Below are 11,903 nucleotides of genomic sequence, written 5' to 3'. Positions count from 1 at the left end.
CCCTGCTGGAAAGATGCTACTACAGACAGTCTCTTCCTCCCAGGGCTGTAAAATGTATCGTCAGCCCAACGGACAGTTGATCAAGCTGGTACCTTTGAATCGTATGCGTCACATAAAGGCCAAGAATCAAGACAAGCCCACTCGTGAGTTTTTTTATTTTATTTGACCTTTATTTAACTAGGCAAGTCACTTAAAGACATTCTTATTTTCAATGATGGCCTACTGGGGAGCAGTGGGTTAACTGCCTTGTTCAGGGGCAGAACCACAGATTTGTACCTTGTCAGCTCGGGGATTTGAACTTGCAACCTTTCGGTCCAACGCTCTAACCACTAGGCTACGCTGCCGCCCAAAAGTTCATGAGTTCATTTAATGATGAATGTACACACGCACAACCACATCCTCAACACTCTGATGTCTTGTGTTGTCCCAACAGGTTTTGCTACCAAGCCGTCCACTCCCAAGACATTCCCACCTCCCCCCCCTCTCACCTCCATCCACCCCCCTCGCAGCCCCCCTCCCCACGCTCCCCTCATCAAATTCATCATGGGCCAGTTGGGTGCCATCACCCCATCCCAGACCTCTTCCTCTTCCTCCCCCTTGTCTCTCACTGTCTCCTCCTCCCTGAAGACCCCCAGCTTCCTGGGCCAGACTGGGACCTACTCCTTCAGGATCTGTCCTCCGACTGCAGGGGACCAGGGCTCTAGGGGTCCAGGCCAGGGCACCGTGGGAGGTCCAGCTGGAGTGTCCCTGCCTGGGGGCTTCACCCTCATCCAGCTCCCTAAGCCTGGAGGTACTGGAGGAGGTGCTCCCCGGCTACCTGAACTAATCAGAACCACAGCCGTGGGTTCTGCTGGACCTGGAGAGGTAAAGGCACAGAAGAACCCAAGAGGAACCTCTTCTTCGTCTCCCTTGCATCTGGCATTGACACCAGTTAAAACCGACGACCACTCCTACACCCCAGGGTTAAATACCAATACATCTGATTCCAGATCAGCTCTAGCCCAGAAAAAGCAGAGTTTGATTCAGTCAAAGGACCTTAAATCTGATTGTAGATCAGCCAAAGCCAACACCTCTTGTCCCGTGGAGCCCAATGAGCTGACCTGTGATGAGCAGATGCTGTCGGACGAGAGTGATGCAGAGAGAGGGGAGGTGGGGGAGGGCTCGGGACTATGGAGCCCAGAATCGTGGAAGAAAGACACTGAGCTCAGTCGGTTTACCACTCTAAGAATGCATGAGAACGGACATCCTGATTTTAAGGTCGAGGACTCTGATTCGGACAACTCGGAAGACTCCTCGCATGACTCGGATTCCGACAGTGATGAATATGCCAATGTAAGCGAGCTTAATCTTTGATGGTTTGATTTTAGTATTTTTTTTTATTCTGTGTGTAAACGTTCAGTGTAGTTGCACTTGGTTGGGTTGTGGTGTAGTGTTTTGTAAAGCCAGATTGTTGTCTCTCACCCCAGGAGGACGAGGAGGAAGCAGTGGACATCGAGACGGTGGAGGAGAAGAGACAGGGAATCACCATCGCTCAGATGAGGGCCGCTGCCAAACACACACAGTAAGACTGGAGTGTGTGTGTGTAGGCTATTTAGCTGTATGATTTTTTTGTGATACTATCTCAAGGAAGCTGGGGTTAATACAATTAATATTTTTTCCTAACAGAAAAACCAATCAGGATGGGGAAACGGCACTAAAACCAAAAGAAAAGGTAAGACTTCTCCCATCGGTCCATTATAACTGCAGAGCAACATCTTGTTTTGTAGTAGTCTTAGGCCCTCTTACGGAGCTGTCTAGTTAAGGTCTTAGCTCTCATGTATTGTTTAAAAGGGAATGAAAGCACTAGGCTTTAGAACACCAGCTAACTGGAATTGTAAATTGGCATTGTTGCATCACTGGCAGGATTTTCCAAAAATGGCTGAATCCCAAAAGTGTCTGAAAGACCATGAACACTGCGTGCGTTAATGAGCAAAATTGACTGGTTTCCAATCATAAATGAAAACATCACAGCAACGGCGGCTGAATGTCTGGGGCGGAAGTTGGTTGGAGTTGTCAACAAAGCAGCATGACAGAAAATAAGATGCCAAGTTTTCAAACTACTGATTGTTTCTTTAAGATATGTAGAGCGATCTGTGCATTTTTCAAATCACATTTTATTGGTCACATACACATGGTGAGCAGATGTTAATGTGAGTGTAGCGAAATGCTTGTGCTTCTAGTTCTGACCATGCAGAAATATCTAACAAGTAATCCAACAATTTCACAACAACTACCTTTTACACACAAGTGTAAAGGAATGAAAAAGAATATGTACATATAAATATATGGATGAGCGATGGCCGAACGGCATAGGCAAGATGCAGTAGATGGTATAGAGTACAGTATATACATATGAGATGAGTAATGTAGGGTATGTAAACATTATATAAAGTGGCATTGTTTAAAGTGACGAGTGATACATTTATTACATTACATTTTTTATTATTAAGTGGCTAGAGATTTGAGTCAGTATGTTGGCAGCAGCCACTCAATGTTAGTGATGGCTGTTTAACAGTCTGATGGCCTTGAGACTGAAAAACAGCTTCTGTCTCTCGGTCCCCGCTTTGATGCACCTGTACTGACTAGAGGTCTACCAATTAGGATTTTTCAACGCCGATACCGATATTGGAGGACCAAAAAAAGCTGATACCGATTAATCGGCCAACTTTATTTATTTATTTGTAATAATGACAATTACAACAATACTGAATGAACACTTATTTTAACTTAATATAATACATCAATAAAATCAATTTAGCCTCAAATAAATAATGAAACCTGTTCAATTTGGTTTAAATAATGCAAAACAAAGTGTTGGAGAAGAAAGTAAAAGTGCAATATGTGCCATGTAAGAAAGCTAACGTTTAAGTGCCATGCTCAGAACATGAGAACATATGAAAGCTGGTGGTTCCTTTTAACATGAGTCTTCAATATTCCCAGGTAAGAAGTTTTAGGTTGTAGTTATTATAGGACTATTTCTCTCAATATGATTTGTATTTCATATACCTTTGACTATTGGATGTTCTTATAGGCACTTTAGTATTGCCAGTGTAACAGTATAGCTTCCGTCCCTCTCCTCGCTCCTACCTGGGCTCGAACCAGGAACACATCGACAACAGCCACCCTCGAAGCAGCGTTACCCATGCAGAGCAAGGGGAACAACTACTCCAAGTCTCAGAGCGAGTGACGTTTGAAACGCTATTAGCGCGCACCCACTAACTAGCTAGCCATTTCACATCGGTTACACCTGCCTAATCTCTGGGGTTGATAGGCTTGAAGGTGTGGGTAGAATTTTTGTAACGTTCCAACAGGAATCTGTTCCAAAAAACGTAAAGTAAAAGGTTGCCAACCAACAACGCATACAAAGTAGCAACGCATACAAACCTAGCTAACTAGCTGCCGAATAGGCATCAACTCACCACGTAGCTTATTCTTAATGTTTGTCCATAGGCAACCAGAGAGAGGACAGACATTTTTCGGAATAAACGTTGATGAGTGAAAAACGCAATGAAATAGACCACTCCCTACCCGGTATCTTGTTCTGCCGCTATATGACTTTGTATGTGTTGTTTTTTGGCAACCTTGTTATTTACGAAGTTTTTGGAATAGATTCCTGTTGGAACGTTCCACAAATTATACCCACCCGGCTTGAAGTCATAAACAGCTTGAAGCACAGCGAAGAGCTGCTGGCAAAACGCACGAAAGTGCTGTTTGAATGAATGCTTACGAGCCCGCTGCTGCCTACCACCGCTCAGTCAGACTGCTCTATCAAATATCAAATCAAAGACTTAATTATAATATAATAAACACACAGAAATACGAGCCTTAGGTCATTAATATGGTAGAATCCGGAAACTATCATCTCAAACAAAACATTTTTTATTTCAGTGAAATATGGAACCGTTCCGTATTTTATCTAACGGGTGGCATCTAAGTCTAAATATTCCTGTTACATTGCACAACCTTCAATGTTATGTCATAATTACGTAAAATTCTGGCAAATTAGTTCGCAACGAGCCAGGCGGCCCAAACTGTTGCATATACCCTGACTCTGCGTGCAATGAATGCTAGAGATGTGACACAATTTCATGTTAGCAGGCAATATTAACAAAATATGCAGGTTTAAAAATATATACTTGTGTATTGATTTTAAAGAAAGGCATTGATGTTTATGGTTGGGTACATTGGTGCAACGACAGTGTTTTTTTCGCAAATGCGCTTGTTAAGTCATCACCCGTTTGTCGATGTAGGCTGTGATTCAATGACAAATTAACAGGCACCGCATTGAGTATATGCAACGCAGGACACGTTAGATAACTACACATGGTTGATGATATTACTACTTTAACTAGTGATTATGTGAAGATTGTTTTTTATAAGATAATTAAAAAAAAATCGGCAAATCGGTGGCCAAAAATACCGATTGTTATGAAAACTTGAAATCGGCCCTAATTAATCGGCCATTACGATTAATCAGTCGACCTCTTGTACTGACCTCGCCTTCTGGATGATAGCGGGGTGAACAGGCAGTGGCTCGGGTGGTTGTTGTCCTTGATGATATTTTTGGCCTTCCTGTGACATCGGGTGGTGTTGGTGTCCTGGAGGGCAGGTAGTTTGCCCCCGGTGATGCGTTTTGCAGACCTCACTACCCTCTGGAGTGCCTTACGGTTGTGGGCGGAGCAGTTGCCGTTTAACAGCATAAATACACCTGTTTCATTTTTGCATGTCGAAAACCGAATGACCAGTGCTGCACATCCTGCCACTTTTGAACAGATTAGATTCTACTATTTAGAATGAGCAGCCAGCTCACGAAAGAATGTAAATGTCGAAGATTTTACTGAGTTATAGTTCATATAAGGAAATCAGTCAATTGAAATATATTCATTAGGCCCTAATCTATGGATTTCACATGAATGGGAATACAGATATGCATTTGTTGGTCACAGAACTTTTTTATTAAAGTAGCGGCGTGGATCAGAAAACCAGTCAGTATCTTGTGTGACCACCATTTGCCTCATGCAGCGCGACACATCCTCTTCACATAGAGTTGATCAGGCTGTTGATTGTGTCCTGTGGAATGTTGTCCCACTCCTCTTCAATGGCTGTGCGAAGTTGCTGGATATTGGCGGGAACTGGAATAACCTGTCGTACACGTCGGCCCAGAGCATCCCAAACATGCTCAATGGGTGACATGTCTGGTGAGTATGCAGGCAATGGAAGAACTGGGACATTCTCAGCTTCCAGTAATTGTGTACAGATGTAGACATGGGACCTTGCATTATCATGCTGAAACATGAGGTGATGGCGGCAGATGAATGGCACGACAATGGGCCTCAGGACCTCTTCACGATATCTCTGTGCATTCAAATTTCCATCGATAAAATGCAAATGTGTTCGTTGTCTGTAGCTTATCCCTGCCCATACCATAACCCCAACGCCATCATGGGGCACTCTGTTCACAACGTTGACACCAGCAAACCGCTCACCCACACAGCGCCACACACGCTTTCAGCCTGGTATTGTTGAAAAGGGGATTGATCTGTGAAGAGCACATTTCTCCAGTGTGCCAGTGACCATTGAAGGTGAGCATTTGCCCACTGCAGTCAGTTACAATGCCAAACTACAGGTCAAGACCCTGGTGAGCATTCCTGAGACGGTTTCTGACAGTTTGTGCAGAAATTCTTCGCTTGTGCAAACCCAGTTTCATCAGCTGTCCGGGTGGCTGGTCTCAGACGATCCCACAGGTGACGAAGCTGAATGTGGAGGTCCTGGGCTGGCATGGTTACAAATTGTCAATATGATAATTGTATTTTGTACAGTTACATCAAAAAGACAAGATGGGGGCTAAATCAAGTAGTAGCTAGCTACCTTGCTTTGTTTTAGCTGACTGTCTACTTGGCTTGTTGTCAAGTCACATACTCATCAATCGGAAAAAATACTCTAAAATGTACAAATTATTGGATACAATTTCTTACCTTAATATTGTTTCCTGATCTCAATGACAAGCTGTCAAAAGTTGTGAGAACCCTTTCAGGTCCAGTGGAGGCGAGTCGCCTTCAGGTGGCAACATTCACTTTCAGTCCCCTGCCAAAACTCACAATTTGCCCCATCCTGCCAATGACGCGTTTGCATCAGTCGCTACTATGGCAATTCAAGATGGCGCTACCCATAACTCTAATAAACATTGTTCAATATCAAAATCCTAAAAATAGAGGTGTATATGTTAAATGCACATGTTTATTAGTGGATGGAATAAATCTCTTTGCTTAGTTTTACTTCCTAAAGTGTTTCCATTTCCCTTTGAGGTCTAAGAATACCTTGGAATACCCAATAGAATGCTCAATAACTCTCAACCTTTAACCTTTGACTCCTGTTCCCTGCAGCATCAGACGGATATGAGAGAGGAGGAGGGGTCTGGGTCTGGTGAGGGAGGGGGTCGTAAGAACCGCACCCTGACCGAGAGGCTGCGTCGCGGCGAGCACCAGAAGCTCTTCACCAGACTCAAACAGGTGCTGTTCATGGAAGAACTGGACCCCAAGGTCTCCAAGCTACACCTCCTCTCACAGGTATGGGACAGTATGTTATGTGGCTGTGTAACCGGCTATTTGTTTTGGTTAATTTTGTGCTGTACTGTGGAAGACACAATAACTATACATTTATTTTCATATCCTTTTTAATGAATAAACTCAACTTTTTCATGGTGGCATTTTTTGGTATAGATGGTTAATAATACAGGTATATAAAAGGGATTTTAACATGTATTATTTCATCAGGCTCTGAAGGAGATTCGTACCCTGTCGGTGGACTCGGAGTCTCTGGAGGAGAAGAAGAGGATGCTGACTGAGATCCAGACTGTCTATGTCAAGGAGATCGCATACATGTCTGGTGCGTCTGACTGGAGCTACTTATTTCATCACTTTCTTACTTAAACATTACTTACTTGAGATACTTGTATTATGTGATTGCAAGAAGCATATTAATGTGAACTCTGGTGTGTTTTTTAATTTGTATTGTAGGAAAGCCAGAGGAGCTGATCAAGGCCAAGCTGAAGGAGATCTGGGAGAAGAAACGGACTCTAGCTGCCCAGAGGAGAGCAGCTGTCCCCCCTACCTCTAGCCCCACCTCGTCCTCTACTTCCACCCCTAGTCCCAACACCACGACAGGTAATAATAACCTGCTTCTTATGTCTGACAACAGGAGGTATAGCACTAAGCTGGATCAATGAATTAGCCAGCTAACTTAAATAAACATTCAGATACAGCTTTGTATTTGTGACACCTTTTTAATAATGATCATTTTAATGCTGTTGGCTAAATCAGGGTCACACAGAGTGATTCTTGGTAGTCTTAGACAAATCTACGTTGAAACTAAAGTATAAACATCACAGACATGGTTATGGTCTTAAATAAAGTAGACACCTGTACCATGTCAGATATAGAGTTGAAATGTATTACATTTTGAGTTTTCATCCCAATATTACACTTTCTATACATCACAGAAGACTGAAATATAACACAAGCGTTTGACATAGAAACACCAGATTTTCTGCATGTTTTTGGAATAATGTTGATTAATAATGTTCCATCCATGAGGCCACTAGAGGGCAATTTGGTCATTTGACTGCAAGAAAGGCTATGAGGTATGGCCATGCCAGCCCCCCTAGATAGCTAGTGTCTGCAGGCTTTTGTACCATCCCTACACCTATGCACCTGATTCACCTTTTTCTGTGTCCCAGTGTCCCAAGGGAGTATGGACACTAAGCAGGATCAATGAGTTAGCCAGCTAACTTTGATAAACCATTTAGATACAGCTCTTATTTATAAATATATTTATCTGTATATCCCAGTGTCCCAGGTGTCTCAAGCTAGCTCTCTGGGTCAGGCAGGAGCAGCTAGTGGCTCTGTGAAACCAGTGGCTGCTGTTTTACGCACCAAGAGCGGCAAGATCATACTTCCTGCTTCCATGCTTCCCCCTTCCATGCTTCGTGCTTCCAAACCAGGTGAGCGCATACAGGAACAGGACACCCATATTTGGTCTCGCACTCTTGTTTAATTGGTTATGCATGTTCTATATCTAGATATGAAATATCAACGATGCTGATTTGGAAGAGCGTAAGAGATGTTTTGAGGTCCACTATATGAGTAAAATGTTCCAAGGGTTATGATTGTTAGACTGGCATTCTGACTAGAATATGTTGTTGTGAGTCTCATTCTAATGGTTGAGTATTTCCTTTATCCACAGCAGGAAGATCGGTCTACACAGTGAAAGTTATGAAGAGACCAACAGTCACCTCCCTCTCAACCCCCACCTCCTCAGCAGCCAAGGAGGTTGTGGAGAAGGAGAGAGCTGCCTCTGGCCCTGAGAAGGACCAGGGGACAGTGTCTGGGGAGGCTGAGCAGCCCTCCGACAGCCCAGCAGCAGAGAGGCCAGAACTAGGTAAGGAGGAACCACAGGCCCCTGTCTGTAATGGATCCATGGAAGAAGAGACTTCCACAGAGAAGGATAACGGCTCAACTCCAAAAAAGAAGTCACTAATCAATAAAAACTCAATCAAGAGGCTTTCTGGTATGAAGTGTCCCCTTGTGGAGATGGCTCCCCTAAACAGTGCCATCTGGAGGCCGTTGGAGGAACCGCAGATGGGGGGTGAGAGTGATGCTGGAGGCTGGGGCCTGTCTCTGACCAAGGGAGAGGCAGCCATACTGGTCAAGGCGCTCTCTGAACACAAGGGCATAGTAGTGGGGCGGAAGGGCAAGGATAGCCCGGTCCAACACAATGGAAAGAAGAGCTCTGTGACACTGAAGGGCAAGGATAGCTCAGAACTACAAAAAGAACAGGATAGCACGGTGTCACAGAAAGAAGCTGATAGCCTGGTCCCACAAAAAGGAGAGGATAGCTCGGTCACACCAAAGGAAAATGATAGCTCGATCATTCAGAAGGCAGAGGTTGGCTTGGTGACATCAAAGGAAAAGGATGGTTTGTTGACACAAAAGGGAGAGGGAGGCTCGACAGACAGCTCAGATGCTCAACTACTGAAGAGGAAACGGGGAAGGCCTCGCTTGGACATAAAAACATCACAAACTGAAGATATCACTACTAACCCTGCTCCGCGGGGTCGGCCCCGTAAAGCATCACGGATTGGGGTGAATAGCCCTGTGGTAACGACCGGTGACAACGACCAGGCCAACGTGACACAAACTGCAGGTAGTGCTAGTATCCCTACCTTAGTCACAAGAATACCCCCAGGTCGAGACACTAACACTGGGGGTGGTGAAATCCAGCTAACACCAAGGGAACGTAGCCTAAGCCCTACGAGGCGGGGTAGACGGCCTAAAGTATCTCAGGTTGGGGGTACTACTAGCCCTGTGGTGACAACTGGGCCTGGGGGTAGTACCCCTACCCCAGTGACTCAAGCAGGGGGTAGGCCTGTGAAGAGTGCTGCCGGTAGCCCTACAACTTGGGGTAGGCCACCCAAGGTGCGGAGAGCTGGAGAGGGTTCTAGTCCGGCCAAGATGACAAGGGTTGCGGTTACTAGCCCTGTAACTCGGGCTGGGTTAAACCCGGCGAGGTGGACTCGTGCTGGGGGGGGTGTCCCTGTGGTGAAGACGGAGGGCAGCCCAACCAAACTACCACGAGGAGGGGCTGGGGTTACTAGCCCTGTAGCGACGACTAAAGGAAGCCCAGGTAAAACGCCACAGGCTGTGGGTCGGCCTGGAACACGACATGTGACCCGCGCTGTATCGGTGAAGGGCCTTGTCAGTGGGAAGAGGACAACAAGGTCTGATAAGGCCTAGTGAAACTGAGACTACGGCTGCATTTCCACACTGTTTCCATTGGTGCATCTCGATACTGTAGTAGTCTAAAATGGCTTCCACAACTTGTTTTCTCTCCTCCCACTCCGATGCCACTGCATTTCAGCCTAGCTCTAACCAGAGGAGCAAGAGAATCATACTCCTAACAGACCTGCCATTAACTGTCATTTAAAGCTAGAATCCTTAGTTGCTGCATCCATTGATTCTTGAAGAATATAACTTATAATTAAATGCCTCATGAGCTTAGTTCAACTGTCATACCTCATCAGAACCCCAAATATAAGCTTGTTTTACTCCAGTGTTTGTAAAAAGTAAATGTAAACCAACGCTGTATAGCCTCAACGTGGTAAACATGTTTTATATCTTGGATGGTTAGTCATTGCATCCATAGCTTTTTCTATGAATTTGAGTGGTTACATTTCTCCAGGCCCGTCCCTCAGCTGCTTTTTATTTTTTTTACAAAACAGAGGCGGGGAATCGCTTTGTTATTGTTTCAATTAAGGATTCAAGCTTTAATTTGTGGAAAGAGGTCCTGAAATCCCATTGAGACCACCGCATGTGCCTGTTCACAAATCCAAAGGACCCTGGACAGTTATGCCTGTGTGAGTTAACCCTCTCTTAGCTTTAGCACTCATCTGCCTTCTCTGGAACACAACAAAGTAGACAATAACTTACACCTAAAGGACAGTCCATTTTCCCAACATCCTAAGTCTTTGAGCAAAACATTAAATTAATGTACTGTATGAATGTACTGCAGGTTTGACTGCTGTTTGAGCCGTTGTACAGGTACATAGGACGTTAGCCCCATATTGGGGTGAATGTGACACGTCATGCATTTTTGATGAAGTCTTGTTATTATGTTCTAGAAAGTTGATTTCTTGTTATTTAATCATCAAACCACTAATTTTTGAAGATTACGGTATAGGGAAGGTCTGTATTTTTTTTCTCTTCAGTATCACGGTTTGTTCATGACTTCACTCCCTGTGTCTTTATTAATGTAGGGGTGTGTGTTTTCTTCGATTTAACTTACAAAATAATGGACATGCATGAACATGACAACAAAACAGATCAATTACTTTCTGGCCCAATTGGCCATGATCAATAGGCCCTGAAAATCATTCATTTGAGATGTACAACATTCATGTTTGTTCATGTCAAAAACACTGTAAATGTTCTTTCTATGCCACTGTAAAGACTTTTTGTATTATAGCTGTGGTTGGTGCGTCCAGTCTTTCAATTACACTCTTGGTTCCCAGGCCTATGAATTAAAAAAAATCTGAATTAGCACTTTAAATCTTCTATAACTTCTACACTGTCACAACCATGTTGAATGTTTTGGTTTACCTTATGGATTGCTTCCCCATCTGTTTTCCAATGGTACTCATTTTTCAATGATTCTTATGTCTGATTTTTGAGGAACTTATGCATAACGTAAAAAAAACACCAAAAAAACAGTATTTGTAGTCAATACATTTGTATTTCAACCTTGTGTGTGTGCCTCATCATGACTTAATCTAAGCTATATTGTAATCTATGAAAATAACCTTTGTAAATATGTGTTTTATTTTTTATATAAGTCTGTCTTGTTGTATAATGTTCCTCTTTCCTTTTTTTGTAAAGAAATGACCGTTTTACTTAAGTCACTCAGATGTGCTGGCAAGATACTGTGGCCTTTAAAGGAATAAACCTGTACATGCATTTCTTTGCCGTGGCAGTTGTCTTAACCTCCATGAAACCCAACCACTTCACAATGTGATGGTGTAGAATATTATAGAAAAGTCATAATTTGACTAGTCATTCTAGCTGTAATTATTGCAGTTATAGGAATTAATTATTGTTTTGTTATTGGTTCTAATGGCACAAAGCTTAAACTGATATTTTAACTGTTTTAAACGTCTGTTACACTGGCGAATACGGGTAATGATTGCATTATAACACAGATTATCCATTATATTGACCAGATATTCAAGTGGCCGCTCTAACAATGAAAAGTAATTAAAAAAATGGAAATCAGTCGGGAGGAGGCAAGATCAGGTGGGATCATTCTAGCCAATT

At 43.6% G+C, this 11,903-nt stretch overlaps 1 protein-coding gene across 1 annotated transcript; it reads left to right on the top strand.

The window, feature by feature from the left end:
* LOC145850239 (uncharacterized) lies at positions 1-11,546 on the top strand. The gene is made up of 9 exons (XM_082976995.1): positions 1-143; positions 434-1,332; positions 1,467-1,561; positions 1,666-1,711; positions 6,423-6,605; positions 6,813-6,924; positions 7,056-7,202; positions 7,886-8,038; positions 8,281-11,546. The coding sequence occupies exons 1-9, from the start codon at positions 14-16 to the stop codon at positions 9,828-9,830; spliced, it is 3,315 nt and encodes a 1,104-aa protein (XP_082833121.1). The 5' UTR covers positions 1-13; the 3' UTR covers positions 9,831-11,546.
* Positions 11,547-11,903: the final 357 nt, after the last annotated feature.

The sequence above is a fragment of the Salmo salar genome, chromosome 06, assembly GCF_965601325.2.
Source record: "Salmo salar chromosome 06, fSalSal1, whole genome shotgun sequence".
NCBI lineage: Eukaryota > Metazoa > Chordata > Actinopteri > Salmoniformes > Salmonidae > Salmo > Salmo salar.
Note: the sequence above shows the minus strand (reverse complement) of the source record. Positions and strands in the feature narration are given on the sequence as shown.

Coding starts and splice junctions, on each gene's coding strand:
- LOC145850239 (XM_082976995.1), top strand. CDS start 14: ATGCTACTACAGACAGTCTCTTCCTCCCAGGGCTGTAAAATGTATCGT. Junction 1,333..1,466: donor ACAGTGATGAATATGCCAAT/GTAAGCGAGCTT, acceptor CTCTCACCCCAG/GAGGACGAGGAGGAAGCAGT. Junction 1,562..1,665: donor GCCGCTGCCAAACACACACA/GTAAGACTGGAG, acceptor TTTTCCTAACAG/AAAAACCAATCAGGATGGGG.